This window comes from Oncorhynchus clarkii, chromosome 12, assembly GCF_045791955.1.
Source record: "Oncorhynchus clarkii lewisi isolate Uvic-CL-2024 chromosome 12, UVic_Ocla_1.0, whole genome shotgun sequence".
Lineage (NCBI taxonomy): Eukaryota > Metazoa > Chordata > Actinopteri > Salmoniformes > Salmonidae > Oncorhynchus > Oncorhynchus clarkii.
In genome coordinates this window covers 58,694,450-58,714,229 of record NC_092158.1, presented here as the reverse complement: position 1 = coordinate 58,714,229, position 19,780 = coordinate 58,694,450, and the positions used below count along the sequence as shown (strand labels likewise).

Sequence of the window (19,780 nt, the reverse complement as noted above, 5' to 3'; positions counted from 1 at the left end):
TCTGATTTGTATTTAAATGAATCAAACAGACAAGCTGCAAAAGTAGTACGTAAAAAGGTGTGTTCTTCTGTCAAGTCTAGTCAAGACACATGAACATGTGTGTGTGCCAACAGTCAAAGACTGACACATTGTCACTCCCTATGTTTACAGCACAGAGCATGGTAGTTAAGGCCTGGCGCTATTTTTGTTCTTGTGGCCTTCGCCTCTAATCGCCTGCTCTGACCTCAAAAGCGTACTAGTCAACAGTCATACAACCCTTCACCTCACTTCTAAGTATACTACCAGCCTAGGAACTTTGACCGTCTCTCACAGCTTGGCTAGTCACAACTCTCCTCCTTCCCTTAACCCACTTTATATGCAAATTAAGCTCAAAATTGCGCAATAGGCCTACGTTCCATTTAATGAGAGAAAGAGATAGACATCTTTCTGTTTCATTGTTTCAGCCAGGGGTAAAAGTAATTTTACTGAGAATGTAAATTGAAATCTATTTATCTTCATTGGGTGTTAAAAATGAGGTGTCCAATGGAAATGGTTAGACAAGATCACTCTGACCAAACCTGTTTTTGAGTGAAGCAAGGAGGCAGCCTTTCACTCAGTATTTGAGACAAAGTGAACAGCCCATATACATTCTTAGTGTCTCAGAAATCATAGATACATTACATTTAGATTTCTTTGTAGAAGGACTAGACTAGAAGGTTCTTTGTGTTTGTCCTCTCAGATGAATGGGTGAAGATGGTGCTACAGCTCCATCTAGAGGTGAGATGGGTGATACAAGAAATGTTCTCAGATGAATAACCTCACCCCAAGGAAGGTTCTCAGATAATAACATCACCAGTGGAGGCTGGTGGGAGGAGCTATAAGAGAATGGCCTCATTAAAATGAATGTATTGGAATAAATGGAATGGTATCAAAGACGGAGCGGCCTTCTGGTCAGACTTTGGAGGCGCGCACACCACCGACTGCTTCCGAGTATTTTACTCACTAATGTCTAGTCTCTAGATAACAAGGTAGACTAAATTAGGGCTAGGGTTGCTTTCCAGAGAGACATCCGGGATTGTAAAATACTCTATTTCACGCAAACATGGTTCTCTGGGGACATGTTGTTGGAGTCAATACAGCCACCAGGAAACTTTGTGCGTCACGCTGACAGGAATAAATATTTCTCAGGGAAGAAGGGCGGGTTGTATGTTTCATTTTTAACGACTCATGATGTAATTGTAACAACATGCAGGAACTCAAGTCCTTCTGTTCACCAGACCTAGAATTCCTTACAATCAAATGTCGTTCGTATTATCTCCCAAGAGAATTCTCGTTGGTTGGTTATTGTCACTGCGGTGTATATCCCTCCCAAGCCGACACCGCGACAACCCTCAAGGAACTCCACTGGACTATGCAAACTGGAAACCATATATCCAGAGGCTGCATTTATTGTAGCTGGGGATTTTAACAAAGCAAATTTGAGAACAAGGCTACCTAAATTCTATCAGCATATCGATTATAGTACTCGTGCTGGCAAAACACTGGATCACTGCTACTCTAACTTCCGCGATGCATACAAGGCCCTCCCCCGCCCTTCTTTCGGCAAATCCGACTCCATTTTGATTTTACCCTCCTATAGGCAGAAACTCAAACAGGATGTACCTGTGTCTAGGACCTTTCAACGCTGGTCTGACCAATCGGAATTCACGCTTCAAGATTATTTTGATCATGCGGACTGGGACATGTCCGGGTAGTCTCCGAGAATAATATAGATTTATACGCTGATTCAGCTAGTGAGTTTATAAGGAAGTGCATAGGAGATATTGTTCCCACTGTGACTATTAAAATATACCCTAACCAGAAACCATGGATAGATGGCGGAATTCGCGCAAAACTGAAAGCGCGAGCCACCGCAATGCGAAGGAACAGGATGCCAGGGTCAACCTCGCCATTTCTAACTAATATTACAACATGATTGTACGGGTACACCAATGAAGCTGAGATAATACAGTGGCAAGAAAAAGTATGTGAACCCTTTGGAAATACCTGTATTTCTGCATAAATTGGACAATACATTTGATCTGATCTTCATCTAGGTCACAACAATAGACCAAATTGAAGCTCAACAGCAGATGGGTACAGCAGATGGGTGATGCAACAGGACAACGACCCAAAACAGAAGTAAATCAACAACAGAATGGCTTCAACAGAAGAAAATACGCCTTCTGTAGTGGCCAAGTCAGAGTCCTGACCTCAACTCGATTGAGCTGCTGTGGCATGATCTCAAGAGAGGAGTTCACACCAGACATCCCAAGAATATTGCTGAACTGAAGCAGTTTTGTAAAGAGGAATGGTCCAAAATTCCTCCTGACCATTGTGCAGGTCTGATCTGCAACTACAGAAAACATTTGGCTGAGGTTATTGCTGCCAAAGGAGTGTCAACCAGTTATTAAATCCAAGGGTTCACATACCTTAAACTAATAACACACACACAATTATAAATTTTCATGTCATTACTAAACACACCTTGTAAACATTCACAGTGCAGGTTGGAAAAAGTATGTGAACCCTTGGATTTAATAACTGGTTGACACTCCTTTGGCAGCAATAACCTCAGCCAAATGTTTTCTGTAGTTGCAGATCAGACCTGCACAATGGTCAGGAGGAATTTTGGACCATTCCTCTTTACAAAACTGCTTCAGTTCAGCAATATTCTTGGGATGTCTGGTGTGAACTCCTCTCTTGAGATCATGCCACAGCAGCTCAATCGAGTTGAGGTCAGGACTCTGACTTGGCCACTACAGAAGGCGTATTTTCTTCTGTTGAAGCCATTCTGTTGTTGATTTACTTCTGTTTTGGGTCGTTGTCCTGTTGCATCACCCATCTGCTGTACCCATCTGCTGTTGAGCTTCAATTTGCGAACCCAACTCTGGGTTCGAGCCCAGGCTCTGTCACAGCCGTGGGGCGATGCACAATTGGCCTAGCGGTGTCCGGGTTAGGGAGGGTTTGGCCGGTAGAGACATTCTTGTCTCAACGCGCAATAGCGACTCCTGTGGCGGACCGGGCGCAGTGCACGCTAACCAGGTCGCCAGGTGCACGGTTTTCCTCCGACACATTGGTGCGGCTGGCTTCCGGGTTGGATGCTCACTGTGGTTGGGTTGTGTTTTGGAGGACGCATGGCTTTCGACCTTGGTCTTTCCCGAGCCCGTACGGGAGTTGTAGCGATGAGACAAGATAGTAGCTACTAACAATTGGATACCACGAAATTGAGGAGAAAAGGGGGTAAACTTCACAAAAAAAAAAAAAAAAAAAGAGCTTCAATTTGCGGACAGACATTCTCCTGCAAAATGTCTTGATAAAACTTAGGAATTCATTTTTCCGTCGATGATAGCAAGCAGTGCAGGCCCTGAGACAGCAAAGATCATGATGCTCCCTTTCACCATACTTACAGTTGGGATGAAGTTTGATGTTGGTGTGCTGTGCCTTTTTTTCTCCACACATAGTGTTGCATGTTCCTTCCAAACAACTCAACTGTAGTATCATCTGTCCACAGAATATTTTGCGAGTAGCGCTGTGGAACATCCAGGTGCTCTTTTGCGAACTTCAGACATGCAGCAATGTCTTTTTTGGATAGCATAGCTTCTTCAGTGGTGTCCTCCTCCCATGAACACCATTCTTGTTTAGTGTTTTACATATCATAGACTCGTCAACAGAGATGTTACCATGTTCCAGAGATTTCTGTAAGTCTTTAGCTGATTTTTCTTAACCTCATTGAGCATTCTGCGCTGTGCTCTTGCAATCATCTTTGCAGGACGGCCACTCCTAGGGAGAGTAGCAACAGTGCTGAACTTTATACATTTATAGACAATTTATCTTACCGTGGACTGATGAACATCCAAGGCTTTTAGAGATACTTTTGTAACCCTTTCCAGCTTTATGTAAGTCAACAATTCTTAATCTTAGGTCTTCTGAGATCTCTTTTGTTCGAGACATGGTTCACATCACGCAATACTTCTTGTGAATAGCAAAGTCAAATTTTGTGTGTGTTTTTTATAGGGCAAGGCAGCTCTAACCAACATCTCCAATCTTGTCTCATTGATTGGACTCCAGGTTAGCTTTTGGAGAAGTCATTAGCCTAGGGGTTCACATACTTTTTCCAACCTATACTGAGAATGTTTAAATGATGTATCCAATATAGACTAGACAAATACAATCATTTGTTTGTTATTAATTTAAGTACACTGTTTGTCTATTGTTGTGACTTAGATGAAGATTGGATCAAATTTGACGATCAATTTATACAGAAATCCAGGTAATTCCAAAGGGTTCACATACTTTTCTTGCCACTATGTTCTACTGTATGTTCTTAGCTTTGCTAAGAGATTTAGCACCTATTTTGAGAAATGTATGGGACAAGTTGTTGAAGGCAATTACTAAGCATTCTGTGATATTTCTTCATTGTATAATCACTGTGATAACATGCACCAGCTTTCCATCGTTGACCTAAGTAAGAACCAATTCAATAAGTAAGAACCAATTCAAAGTTTGGTACTTTTGTCAATTACATAATTGCCAGTGCCAACATGATACTTCTGATGACTGGAAATGGAATGACCAAGTCTTACAATGAGATTTGTCAGATAGATACTTCATTTTGAAGATGAAGATCATAAAATTGAGACCATAATCAGCACCAGAGGTTTTATTTCAAAATAATTTATTTGCATATAATTGGAATGAAGCCATGTTGATACATCTGTGATGGCACTTAGTTTCATATAGATATCGTTTCTATACAGAAACCATGCATTCTTTTTCAGGACCTGGACAAAAATGGATAAATATATTAGTAAATAAATATATTAGTGACATATCACCATATTGAAATGTTCTATTATATATAAAATACAACACTTTATTTCATTTCTGTTTTTGTATTTCTCTTTTTGTACACAAAGTATCCAAAATATACTGACAGATCCCTTCAATTTCTATCGGGATTGTGCTCTATTAGAAAAAAGGCAGTTTCAGCTCATTATGCGTTAAAAAACAAAACAATGAACACAAACAAAAAACAACCCTAAAGAGGATAATAAAATCGCCCCAAACATTTCAGAGATGTTTGATTAATTTAAGTTTTATATTTCCTTGTTCTGGTCGTTGGCATAGTTTTAATGCCTTGATTTGCCTTGCTTTCAGTTTTTACTGAAAAATATTGGTTGGTTGTGGATTCCAGTGCTGGTTGGTTGTGATTTAGTCATTTCAGCTAAGGCTAGGGAACTGTAGCCTGGAATCCAGACAGATTTTTCAATGTTTCACTGTTGTTTCAAGGGAAACAATGGTGAGTGCAGTGTTCAGTCTGGTTTAACCAGGCTACATAGGACTGTTCTCTACACAAATATATATAACAGAAACACAACCTGGAGTATTAGCAAGAGAAGCTGTCTCCAAAAAACATTAGAAACGAGGTATTGAATATATGGGGCTGTAATCCATGATTTTCCACTGTTTGACTGCATACGATTCCATTTTCAGATTTCTCTTGTTAGGTAAAACACATTTACTTGGGTTTAAGTTTGATGGAGGAGGAATAAAAGGCACAGGTTGATTGCATTCAAAACTGTGTTTCTTTGGTAAAATAACAAGAGCTTTAATGTATTAGGTAATTTGCTGATCTTATATCATAATAAACTTCAACCCATTGACAGGAAGTAGTGAATGCAGATCCCACAACTAACCCCTTTGAAAAGTGAATCCAGAAGGCACAATGAAGTAAATAGCATAGACAGACTTATCTCAATTACAAATTCAGAGTGTTACTAGATCAGACAAGGCTGTTTAAGTGCTTCCAGCTCTTTCGAAAATAGTCTGGGGATCAATAGGTTTATTCCATTAAAAACAAAGGCTCCATGTATACTGTCTGTCTTAATGCAGTCTCCTTTCACATTTTCACTAAGAAATTAAATATATTGGGGGATATAACTACACACATTTCAATACTTTTCTTTCTCCCAGGGTTTTTTTCTAGGATGTTTCACCAGGCTTCCATTTAAGTTAACTTAAGTTCATAAAAGGCCACAGCTTTGTTAAGTCAATGTTTGGTACACTGTGAAAAAAAAATATATATATGCTGATTCAACGTACAATTGTAAGGATACCAGCAGCGATAGGATTGTGAGTTTTCTCCATAAAATTCCAACCAAATTTTTGTTGTGAGTTTGCTCAATGCAATTTTGGTTGAGCAAACTCACAATCCTATTGAAGCTGGTTGCCTTATAATTGTACGTTGAATCAATATTTGTTTTTACATGGTAGTGAATAATGTATGTTCCCCAAAGTTGAATGAATTATGAATTATCATGACTTTCCTCCAGTTACATAGTAATTATGTACAGTGCATACGGATAGTATTCAGACCCCTTGACTTTTTGGATTACGACCCTTTGCCTGCCTTGACTTCCATTTTGCCTGCCCCTTGTACTATAATAAACTCTGAGACTCATACTATATGTATCCTGTGTCTGCATCTGGGTCTTAGCCTGAGCCCTGGTAGTACAAACTGGCCACAGACAAACAGAAAACGCAGGTATAAATACACAGGAGATAATGGGAACAAACAGGAGACACCGGGTGGGGGGGTGGAGACAAGCACAAGGCAGGTGAAACAGATCAGGGTGTGACACCTCGAGTCTTCTTGGGTGTGACGCGACAAGCTTGGCACACCTGTATTTGGGGAGTTTCTCCCGTTCTTCTCTGCAGATCCTCTCAAGCTCTGTCAAGTTGGATGGGGAGCATCACTGCACAGCTATTTTCAGGTCTCTCCAGAGATTGGGTTCAAGTTCGGGCTCTGGCTGGGCCACTCAAGGACATTCAGAGACTTGTCCCGAAGCCATTCCTGCATTGTCTTGGCTGTGTGCTTAGGGTCATTGTCCTGTTGGAAGGTGAACCTTCGCAAGTCTGAGGTCCTTAGCGCTCAGGAGCAGGTTTTCATCAAGGATCTCTCTGTACTTGACGTCCTACACTGGACATACCCGGACGACGCTGGGCCAATTGTGCTCCCAATCACGGCCGGTTGTGATACAGCCTGAATTCGAACCAGGGTGTCTGTTGTGACTCCTCAAGCACTGAAATGCAGTGCCTTAGACCGCTGTGCCACTCACGAGCCCCCAGTCTCATAGCAAAGGGTCTGAATACTTATGTAAATTAGGTATTTCTGTTATTTTTAATATATTTGCAAACATTTCCAAACACCCGTGTTTGCTTTGTCATTATGGGGTATTATGTGTAGATTGATGAGGAACAATTGTTATTTAATCCATTTTAGAATAAGGCTGTAACGTAACAAAATGTGGAAAAAGTCAAGGGGTCTGAATACTTTCCGAATGCACTGTATACAATATTTTGCTGTAATGTTCCAAGATAAGAGCACCCTTGCTGAGCTTTAGCTGCTGGTATTTGGGAAATGGAAGGGAGAGATTGATTGGGTCATGTACTAGGACATCTGGTTAGAGGTCAGGGGTGAAGAGCAGGAGACATGGCGGATGTCCTTCCTGAGCTGAGCGAAGTTTCACTCACACTGTGTGATTTTCTGGAGGCAGACCTACCAGGGTTCAAATAGTATTTGAAATTGTTCACATACTTGGAGCATTTGCATATTTTAGCCTGACTGGAGTACATGCCAGATGGGTGGGGTTTGCACTTTTGGGATATTTACATTTGTCCCATTGAGCCAGGCAAGCTTAATCAAGCACAGCTACAGTATTTGAAAGATGTCAAATACAGTTTGAACCCAGGTCTGTCTGGTGGACCCCTCCCTCCTTCACTGGCCACAAAATCAGCACTCAGATCAAACATAATAAGTAACCACTGGCAACATGAGAAATGACATGAGCAAAACTAAAATAGCTTGTAATAATAACACATTTCAGTGAATCTGGTTCAAAATTACAGACTACATTTTTTTACCGAAACACAAAGCAAACAAAATGTGATGGAAGCAGCTGCCATTATTGAATTAACCAACACAAGTCCCCATGCTAGCCTCTAGTGACCTCTCAGGATGCACACTGCTTGTAAGGCCGGCTAAGAAAATAACTTTTCCCCCAATGGGGCAGGTTGCCCAGAGAGAAGCTTCTAGGCTCTTTTCTGTAGCTATGAGTACCTTTGCGATACCTACGCCACTGGAACACATTTCTGAATCTGATTTGAGGCAGGCAGAAAAAAGCAAGAAACCTCCAATTGAGCATCTATGGGGGTAATAAGGGAAAATCAAGTATTACTGAGTAGTACCTCATAATATAATCGATTAAGTGCTTAACTACTCAAGGAATTAGATATTCAATTTGTCCATGTGATTTCTACTGAGAGAAACAGTAGGGGAGTTTCGTACTGTGAATCAAGGCTTAAGTCCTGAGCAGTGAGAATTCCTAGCGGTCACTAAGGCAAACTGGGAACTTGTAATATCATGTCGGTATTTAATTCTTCGTGTAATTTACAAAACAAAACAACAAGGCAGAAGAGAATAAAACAAATTTCCCCTTTGTGATGTAGGAGTTGTTTTCCCAGCATCTCCCAGTCAGTCTCCATCTTGAAACAAGTACACCACTTAGCGACAAGAAAAGTCTAAATCAAACACATTGACATACTTGAATTCAACAACGAATATGAGCAATTTCAGGTCTCTACTTGACTTGTGTTTTCATTGATTTGATGGTCAAAAGAAACAAATGTTCAAAAAAATCATAATCTAACTAATTTTGATCTCTGTTGACAGATGTAACTCAGCACTGACTGGGGGATTCTGGGAAGTGTAGTTTGAATGCAGGTATTTCATGTGGAATTATTTTGAAGACTTGAGAAAGATGGCCGCCGATGACGTGTTTGTCCATTCCGGCTCCTGTGTACGTAGCAGCGTGAGTTTGGGGATGCACCTCTCGAGTTAGTTAGTTATCACACACCGGACTCCTCCTCTGATCCTGGAGGGAGAGAAACAGACAATAGGTTGGGTTGACACACAGGATGACAGGAAGATTAACACAAATGGGCATCTTTCTAAATGATCTTTCCTCGATTAATCGCATCTTCTCTCCTTGCCTTCTTTCCCAAAATGTAATTCAATTAAACTTCCCTCCAATTCGTCTGATTCGGCGTTGAGGAGACGCAAAGAATCGCGGAAAGTGCGATAGAGCCATAGCATATACTAGCACATTCAAGTTAGAATACGGGAGCAGCTGTTCACATCACATGTAGCTATAATATAAGGACCGATTGAACACCCACCCTGATTGTTGTGTAATGTTTGGCAGTATAAACAAAAGTCTGTGTTGCGGTCGTGCGCTGGGCTGTGGTGACCGTGGTGACTCCTGCTGCATGGGGGCGGGGGTCTGTCCATAGGGCCCCCCAGCCCTGGCCCCAGCAACTGGGGCTCAGAGTGGGCCTGCTGCACCCGCTTCTGCCACACTACATGGTGGGGCCCTCCACAGCAGGGCCAGTCCTCTAGGCCCCCTAGGGCCCCCATACCCCCAGAGTCCAGAATGAAAGGCACAGGCATGGGCAGGTCAGGCGGGGGGCAGCAGTAGCTGGGGCCCTGGCCGTAGTGAATGTGGATGCTACAGTCATCCTGCAGTTCCAGGCTCTGGTGGAAGAGCACCGAGGGGCCATCGAGGACGAAGCCGCCGAGCCGGTCTGCCCTCCGATGGGGGTGGCCTCCACGGCCGTGGTCCTGGTGGCAGCAGGGGGCTGGAGCTGCTAAGGGTGCTGGTGCTACCAGGGCAGGAGGGGGGCCTGACGGGGGGCTGAGGCTAAGCTCATGGTCCTGACCCTCTATCCCGTGGCCGTGGACCTCCGTACTGTCTGTGTGTTCTGCCTTAGGGCACTGACAGGGGCTGTGCTTCAGAGGGCACACTGGGAAGTCCTTGTCCAGAGCCGGGGGAGAACCAGTACCAGAGCCAATAGCAACAGCAGCCCCCTGCTCCTCGTCTGACCCCCTGCCTGGCCCCTGTCCCTGGGCGTGCTCCCGCTCCCCGTCCTCTCCGTAGTGGTGGTGTCTGTGGCGGTGGTAGTGGACGTGGCTAAACACAGCCTGCGGCTGCTCCTCAGGGCTCCCTCGCCCTCTGTCTCTGTTCATCACTGAGTCCAGGGACCTTGGTCTCTGGGCCCCTGCCTCCATGCTGTCCTTGCGGCCTGTCCGTCCCAAACCCGGCCCGTAGTACACAAACGGATCATAGTCACTGCTCAGGGAGCTGCGGAACGTGGACCAGCTACCATACACACCCTGCAGGGACACGTCGGTACAGTTGAGCACCGAGTCACTGGATGAACCGTGACAGGGGCCAGAGCTGGAGTCACTGGCCGGCCCGTCTGCCAGGTAGCCACTGCGCTCCGTCCGGTAGCTCCCCCCAGAGCAGCTGCCTCCCTCGGCCCCCCGGCTATGGACTCCCCCTTCGGAGGCGCGGGGAGCAAAGGAGGGGGTGTGGTGGAGCCTGGAACTGGAGTTGCTGCGCTGGGCAGGGCAGCCGGAGCGGTAGGCGTGGCAGGAGCGGTGGGACCCAGGGCCGTAGTGGGACCCCAGAGGGTGACCTGCCGTCCTGCAGCTGCTCCCGGCCTTGTGAGGCCTCCCGGGGCCCTCTGTAGGGTGGATGTATCCACAGCCGGAGCCAAGAGGCCAGCTAGGGAGGAAGCGGAGGGTCTGGGGGTCCAGGGGTGGGGAGCTGCTGTAGTGGCTCAGGGAGGGGTAGGGGCCGGAGGGGCCACGGGGGTAGTGAGGCCTCATGGAGAAGGGGATGGGATGCTGGGGGAAGGCGTGTGGGTAGGGGTGGGGGTGCAGGAAACCCTGGCTGTGCTCGGGGGTCTGCTGCAGTCTGCTCCTCTGGGACTGACGTGACAGCTCTGTACCTGTGGAGCATAGGAATACACACAGTAAAGCAGACTACACACACACACACAGTTTCTAAAACTGGATTTTTTGTGGAAAAATGTACTTGTGCTCAAGAGTGGGTAAAGTAGTCTTGTGCTTCCCCCATTCTAAGGCCTGTTGTAGGCGTCCCCTAGTGGTCATGCGATGTCATTACCCATGATGTTGTGCATGCAGAGAGGACAGGTGCGGTGCTGCAGCAACCAGGGGTCCACACACTCCTTATGGAACTCATGAGCACACGAGATGATCCTCAGGTCCTGTCCATCCAGGAACTCCTCCAGACAGATGGCACAGACGGGGCTGGAGTTGGAGCTGCTATTAGACCCCCAGCCCCCACGGTGGCGCTGTGAGCCCCCGCAGCCCTGAGAGCTGTACATTCGCGTCTCCAGACGACTGATGGCTCGCATGGTCTGCTGATGGACTGAGTCCTGTGGTCATAGAGGAAGAGGCCGTGTGGGACGGAGGTTAGAGAACTGGACTTCAGAACTGACTGAGATGTCTCAAAGTTCACATTTTGCTCCTCTCTGAGGGTTTTCTGGTGCATGTTCGAGCTGTATATACAGTGGACACTTTCTTTTGTGTTTGGTCGACAGTTAGAGTACAAGACCTGGTTGCATAAAACATTGTGAGTTAATTTTCCCCTCATCTTTTTGCTTCAAGTCTCCCTAACTTTAAGTCAGTTGCACAAAACATATTAAGGTGAATTTTCCCTTTAAATTAAGTGAAAAAGTTAAGGGTGCCCATGCGGTCCCTTAAGTGCTTCATTCAGTATGGATATCAACGTAAACAATATTTGTGCAACGCAGTGCAGGGAGGCCACTCGGGAGGCCCTAGTCTTATTCTTTAACTTTGATTCTTGGGTGAGATGGAGAGGTGAATCCAACATTTTGCTTTCCTCTGCCCTGGTTTCAAAAGGAAAACATCCACCAGCCAGCTACTTAGTTATACAATGTAACAACCCATGGCTACAAAGCTGTTGGTGAGCTATCTATCTAGCTACTCAAGGTTCACTTGACGTGATAGAAAGTAATAGCTGAGAAAAAAGTAACTAACATAAACGTGTTTATCTTCTGAATCAATTTGTTTCACCTGTCTTGAATGTAGAAATTCTATTTTGAGATCTCCCCCAAAAATCCATCTCTTTGATGAGATGTTCAGTCAGTGAATCAGGTCGTCTCCATAGTCACCAGAGACTCTTTCTGACATATGTTCCTTCAAACTACTGTAAAACCCTTAAATGATGCCGTTACCTAAGGAAAGGTTTGAGGGGCTCTCTGCAACACCCTTAAACAATTCCCTTAGGTAAGGGAAAATGATGCATTAAGGGAAACAGTAAGATGTTTTATGCAACCGGGCCCAGACCTAAACCACTTTAAGATGGCTGCATTTTGCAGAGATAAAGGCTTTTTTTATTGAGACTTGTGTAAAGTGTATGTGTTGTTGACTGACTCACCCAGGTTCTGTTGGACTTGCATCGGTACCGGAAGGCAAAGATCAGAACGATGACCAGAATAGCCAGGACTATAGTGAGCAAGATACCAACATCATAGTGGGGCTGGAAAGAGAGAGAAAGAGTGAATGTTATTACTATTTCATAGTAGAGATTGGGAGACTGTCACACCCTGACCATAGTTTGCTTTGTATGTTTCTGTTTTGTTTGGTCAGGGTGTGATCTGAGTGGGCATTCTATGTTGGATGTCTTGTTTGTCTGTTTCTGTGTTTGGGCCTGATATGGTTCTCAATCAGAGGCAGGTGTTAGTCATTGTCTCTGATTGGGAGCCATATTTAGGTAGCCTGTTTTGTGTTGGGTTTTGTGGGTGGTTGTCTCCTGTGTCAGTGTTTGTACTACACGGGACTGTTTCGGGTTTTCACGTTTCTTGTTTTGTAGTTTATTCATGTATAGTTTCGTTATTAAAGAACCATGAATTATAACCACGCTGCATTTTGGTCCGCCTCTCCTTCCCAGGAAGAATCCCGTTACAGAGACATGCATTTAGAGCGGACCTTTGAGGGAATGTAACGAACAACTTCCATTATGTGTCTCATGATATGCATATATATAATAATAATAATAATAATAAATACAATACAAATATATGGCTATATAATAAATAGAAAACATGTATAAAAACATATCATGTATTTATTATATAATAATATGTGATATTCGGCATGTGTGTATTTTGTTCCTTACCCATTTTGGGTCCTCTTTTTTGATGTCGATGCGGACTCTAGCCTCCTCGTTCTTGTTAACCAGTCCCATCAGCTCCTCAGCATCCTTAGCCTTCACCAGCACCACCGGAAGCGGCAGGGAGTCAGACTCATGCAGCTACACGTGTGTGTGTGTGTGTGTGTGTGTTGGGGGAAGACATACAATGGATAGAGGAGGGGAAGACAGAAAATGAATCATTGATAAATCAGTAACACTAAAACAATTTTGTCTCTCTCGGTCAGGTCAGGCTATGCTACTTTATTGTCCTCTGCTCTCTCTGACGGTTTCCACCATTCCTCACCTCGAGAGCAGCGTCTTTGTCGTCGGTGACATCGAAGATGACAGCCTGAGCACCTCTCTCCAGTGCCAGGCGAGCCTGAGGGAGACAACACAGGAGAGATGACTGTTAACATAACATGTTGTTATAAAGAGGAGAAAGAACGCAAGAGAGCGGGGAGGAAGAGAGAGAAAGGAGAGAAGGTAAAATAAAAAGCTCACAATTGGATCTCACAATAGAGTGCAAAACAAAACTCCCCTGTATTTCGAAGCAGTGTAGTAATCTTCTACTGTACATGGTTTGCATAGTCAAGACTACATGGCAGTCATACCCCACTGTCTCCAAATGCCAAACAAAGTCAAATTACAGCCCTTCTTCCTTACACAATCCCAACCTGGCTGGCTTTAGACAACCCACTACACACAGTATTATTGAATGGGAAAAGACTGTAGCCTGCACAGCACAAGCACTATTCTTAATGGAGTACACCTCTGCTTGACAGTGACACACATAATAACATTGTTAAGCCCGGACAAGACAGGAGATGGGGGAGTGAGAGAGATAAGAATCAATGAGAGTTGGAGGGAGAGAGGGATGGACAGAGAACACATGAGAAGGTAGAGGTGCCTGCAGCAGGGCACGTGAGGGGTGGGGTAGAGAGAGAGCAATGAGAGGGCAGAGAGGGGCTGTGTTGTGGTAACGTGGGCTGAGATAGGACTGTATGCCATCTCCAGTTTCACACCAAAACAAACATGGCAGCAGAGCAGCAGGGCTGGGGAACCTGGAAGCAGAGAGTACACTACTGCCCACTAGGCACAAATGAGTTGTTGTTTCAACGTAAGCATGTGGCATGGAATCTACGTGGAAAATACATTGGATTTGGAATCACTGTTGTTTTGAGGGTGAGATTTCAACCACAGGATTATGTCATCATTGTAACCAATTTTCAACATAGGCAAACCTTGTATCAAATATGTTACATTTGTACCTTTGAACAACGTCAGATCTTCAACGTTATATTCACTATCAGAAGAAAAAATAAATAGGCTGGGCAGCACCTCCTACTGGAGAGTTGATGTACAACTATTAATTTAGTCTCCCATCAAGGGTTTTAACCAGACCCAACCCAGCTTTTATATTTGTCACTGACTACTCCCGATGTGCTATCGTGAGAATAACTATTGAGAGTTCTAAATATATTCACTATTGCCATCGAAGTCAATCCAAAGGGTAGGTTTAACAGAGCAAATGAAATGTAACCATACTTTACAAATCGTATTTCATCGATGATAGTATTTAGGCCTATATAGCGTTTTCAAAGTCATCAACAGCTATTGTTTCAATTCAACCCACGGTTCAACTAAAAACAGACAATACATTCAAGGACTAGGGTTTCAAGCTTTGGTTGATTTCAAATGTAATCAAGTTAATCAATAATATGTAGGATTCACGTCTCAATCTCAACCAAAAATCTAAGTTAAAGAATAGGACTAAATCCAATCAAACTTAATTTAAAGTGCATTTAAAGTTTGATTAGATTTAGTCCTATTCTTTAAGTTTAGATTTTTGGTTGAGATGGAGACGTGAATCCAACATCTCAGTAATGAATTTGTAGACAAACTGGATATTAAATTGTGTTTGACTGTCAACACAACCAAATATCAACATTTGAAGGAGATCTTCTGCTTAGCTAGTCCCATCTGTGTATCTGTTGAGACACTGACTTAGTCTGGCTTAATTCCAGTTTTTCTACAAATTAGTAATTAGTAATTTGGAATGGTGGATTCACGTATTCATCTCAATCAAACATCTAAGTTAAAGAATTGGACCAAATTAAATCAAACATTAAATAAAGGTTGATTTGATCCTATTATTTTTTTTCTCTCGATCTAAGTTAAAGAATTGGACCAAATTAAATCAAACATTAAATAAAGGTTGATTTGATCTTATTCTTTTTTTCCTCTCGATTTTGTCTCATTGCTGCAACTCCCCAACAGGTTTGGGAGAGGCAAAAGTCGAGTCATGTGCCCTCCAAAACATGACCCGTCAAACCACACTCCTTAACCTGGAAGTCAGCTGCACCCACGTGTTGGAGGAAACACTGTTCGATTGACAACTGTAGTCAGCCTGCAGGCACCCAGTTCAATTGTGGAATTGTTTTCCTTCTTAATGCATTTGAGCCAATCAGTTGTGTTGTGACAAGGTAATATACAGGGGGGTATACAGAAGATAGCACTATTTGGTAAAAGACCAAGTCCATATTACGGCAAGTACAGCTCAAATAAGCAAAGAGAAACGACAGTTCATCATTACTTAGAGACATGAAGGACAGTCAATATTGTTCTGGTTCTGGTTATAAATGGTTGAAAGCGCAGTGATAACACATTCAGATGACAACGAAACCCCCAAATCTGACATTGTTTTAACATTGGAATTTGGTTACGCTTTTAGATGGTTGAAAGCATCAACTTCTGGCTGTCTTTTTGAGTGGGTGAATAAAGAGTGAAATCTCGTTGATCAATGTCTCAACCAAACATTTTCATGTTGAAATGACGTGGTGTGTCCAGTGGGTGGAAACCGGAGGACAGAACATACACTACGGCACAACTGACCCAGCACCTCCTGTATCTTAGAGCCTAACCGATATATTTTTTGGGGTCCGATACTGATTCCGATTTTTGGGGGTCAAAACTTTCCGTACCGATATATCTGCCAATGTACTGTTTTACAGTGGGGAAATTAAAAAGTGTCATTTTTCCCCAAACAGAATTCTCATAAATTGGGGCGGCAGGTAGCCCAGTGATTAAGTGTTGGACCAGTAACCGAAAGGTCGCTGGTTTGAATTCCCAAGCCAACTTGGTGAAAAATCTGTCTATGTTCACTTGAGCAAGGCAATTAACCTTAACCGCTCTGGATAAGTGTCTGCCAAATGAATAAAATGTAAAATTGCCATCCAAAAGAGCAATTGTCCAATAACTATGCTTCGAATGTTGATTTCATACATCGTGACAATAATGACATCATGAGAATGGCCCCTAGTGTTCAGACAAGCATGAGATTCCCTTTTTTCATCCTATTTATTATCGGCCAATACCGATAAAGCGTTAAAAGGCCAATATCGGCCGATAATATTGGTGAACCGATATTTGTATCTATCCCTAGCCTTTTTTATCCCTAGCCTTTTCCCTTTCTAAAGAGCTCATATGGGCCCTGTCCTGAAAGGTTCTATGAGGTTTGCATTATGTTATGTTTACATACAAATTCCCCAATGTTGGGAAAATATAGCTTTCTGAATAAGAATAAGGTGGCGTACTCTACAATAACCAAAGGCATTTTAAGAGTGTCCCTGAATAAATCATTGAGATCAACCTTTTCATCAATGTCTCAACACATGCTGTGAAAAGGGTTGCGTTCCTGGTTGAATGACTGAATGGCTGCCAATGTCTTTAATGAAGTGGAGCCGCAAGCTGAAACAACTGATCATCCAGGTCAAACACAACACTAAACAATGTCTAGCAGGTTAAAATCAGCCCCAGGTGGCAGAGAGCCAAGAGGTAAACACACACACGCACGCACGCACACACACACACACCACAAATCCAGGTGAAGACATCACTCAGCTAAACCATTTATCACAAGTTAATGAAAAAAAAAACAGTTAGAGGAACGGCTCCATTGAACTCCGATCACTTTTTAACACTTCAAAAAACCAAAAGGAAAAGTTAATACATGACTAGAAAAATAGTTAATACATGACTAGAAATACACTCATTTCATTTGACTGTATACACAAACTGTCAAGAGCTAGAGGTGCACCCCTCCTTCCCCTGTTTTCTGAGTGGGTATTGTGACATGTAAAAGCTATTGAGTACTGTACAGATGCCGCATCTAAACTTGATCATCATTTTCTTGCACAGCAGGATATGCAAACTTAAAGTGTATTCAAGGTTTAAAAAGGCTTCTAAAGTTTGTAATTTCAGACTTGATTTTGCCCTAACAAAACATTTATCAACCCTTACAAAAAATGTCCATTAATTATAATCCACATAATATTTCACATTTCCTGTTCCCGCAGGATTATTTGTCTACTATGAGAAACTAGTTCAAATTAAGATAAGTCTGTCTGTGTGTGTGCGTGCGTGTATTATGAGTGTCAATGTGGGAAAGTGGGGCATACTGCATATTCTAATGGTCCAGTATTCCTCTACCTCGAGCCACTCAGATGACTAGGGTTGGGATCAAAGTTCACAGTGTCAACGGTCATAAGAAGGTCAGATAGAAAATGAACATGTACATGTATCCCTTTGTTGTAACGTCCAATGCTTGTCTACTTGCCCAAGTCAACAACCTCCAACCCATCATTTCATTAGGGCTGTAATTGTAGTACGCAGCATGAGACTAAATGGGGCGCAGCGACATGAGTAAGAAGAAGTAGAGCTTCAACATGTGGGAATCTGCTTTACCTGGAGTTCAAGAGTTCTCTACCAAGCAAGAAGCACATGTCTACTAATCGAGGTAATAAATGGAGAAAAAACTATACTTGTGGTATGGTACTGAGGACAAGCACACACACACACACACACACACACACACACACACACACACACACACACACACACACACACACACACACACACACACACACACACACACACACACACACACACACACACACACACACACACACACACAACAACAACACACACACGGGGACACAGACACACACACACACTCTCTCCCTACTAAATACATTTAAATGGCCTCGACCACAGAGCTGCAAGACTACTCCACTAAAGAACCGCAGTAGCCATTTCAGGAATACATCATAATATTCTATTATGTCATTATAGTATCACAATGTGGACCGGTGGCAGTGGTCAAATGCTGGCTAATAATCCCATAGGTTTCTGTGAAGCCACAAAGCCGGAAAGGAAACAAACTCAAATAACAGAAAGAACTCATGCTATGACATGATTCTTGGAATTATATTAAACGTTTATTTATTCTTTTACAATCCCTTTAACAAATTAAAACTAAATGCAGACTAAAACAAGGCAATGAGAGCCAAAATGTATGTGGAAACATTCCTGTTTTGTTATGGTCGGAGGAACAGTACTGTAACAGCCAGCTTTGTGGTTAGCAAACATCCATCCTAGTGATACAACAACATGATAGGACAGATTTGATCGGTAGATAGATAGAAAGCACCTCCACTTGGCGTTTGAGCCAAAAACAAACTCTCCACTTGTGCCATCATGACAGATTTAACTTCATACAAATGTCATCAATTAAAGTCTGACAAAACCAGAGCTAGCTGTGTCAAAGGTATTATAGACATATTCATTCTGTACTATTCCTACAGAGTACAATTTACATTTTGATGTTTTTGTCATATAGCAGGCACTCTTATCCAGAGTAGACTTGGGCGGTATACCGTATATACCCTATACCAGGGTATTTGGAAATAGCCACGGGATGGTTTTTCCAATACTGCCAATACCGTTTCTCCAATTTCTTTGAAGTTTATCAATACATTTTAATATTTGTAGCTACTTTTTAAGTACACGGAACAAAATCATCAATGCGACACGCAACAATTTCAATTATTTTACTGAGTTACAGTTTACATAAGAAAATCAGTCAATTTAGGGCCTAATTTATTTATTTAAATTGACTGATTTTCTTATGTAAACTGTAACTCAGTAAAATAAATGAAATTGCTGTGTGTTGCATTGATGATTTTGTTCCGTGTACTTAAAAAGTAGCTACAAATATTTATTTATTTAAATTGACTTTAATTGATGACATTTGTATGAAGTTAAATCTGTCATGATGGCACAAGTGGAGAGTTTGTTTTTGGCTCAAATGCCAAGCCTAGGTGCTTTCTATCTACCGATCAATGGATTTCACATGACTGGGAATATAGATATGCATCTGTTGGTCACAGATACCTTAAATAAAAAAAGGTAGGGGCGTGAATCAGAAAACTAGTCAGTATCTGGTGTGACCACCATTTACTTCAAGCAGCGCGACACATCTCCTTCGAATAGAGTTGATCAGGCGGTTGATTGTTGCCTGTGGAATGTTGTCCCACTCCTCTTAAATGGCTGTGCGAAGTTGCTGGATATTAGCGGAAACTGGAACATGTCGTACACGTCTATCTAGAGAATCCCGAACTTGCTCTGGTGAGCATGCAGACCATGGAAGATCCTTGCGACATGGGGTCGTGCATTATCATGCTGAAACATTTGTATTTTTTTTATTTCACCTTTATTTAACCAGGTAGGCAAGTGGAGAACAAGTTCTCATTTACAATTGCAACCTGGCCAAGATAATGCAAAGCAGTTCGACATATACAACGACACAGATGGAGTAAAACAAACATACAGTCAATAAT

At 42.8% G+C, this 19,780-nt stretch overlaps 1 protein-coding gene across 1 annotated transcript in view; it reads right to left on the bottom strand.

Moving 5' to 3' along the window:
- Nucleotides 1–4,679: 4,679 nt before the first annotated feature.
- LOC139420870 (E3 ubiquitin-protein ligase RNF43-like) overlaps nt 4,680–19,780 on the bottom strand; it is a 162,143-nt gene continuing 147,042 nt past the window's right edge. The window contains exons 3-8 of the mRNA XM_071171244.1: nt 13,408–13,482; nt 13,089–13,223; nt 12,348–12,449; nt 11,049–11,322; nt 9,259–10,872; nt 4,680–8,954 (exon numbers count right to left, since the gene is read on the bottom strand). Of these exons, the coding sequence (XP_071027345.1) occupies nt 8,929–8,954; nt 9,259–10,872; nt 11,049–11,322; nt 12,348–12,449; nt 13,089–13,223; nt 13,408–13,482 (2,226 nt within the window). The 3' untranslated portion in view covers nt 4,680–8,928. The remainder of the gene's footprint in view (nt 8,955–9,258; nt 10,873–11,048; nt 11,323–12,347; nt 12,450–13,088; nt 13,224–13,407; nt 13,483–19,780) is intronic.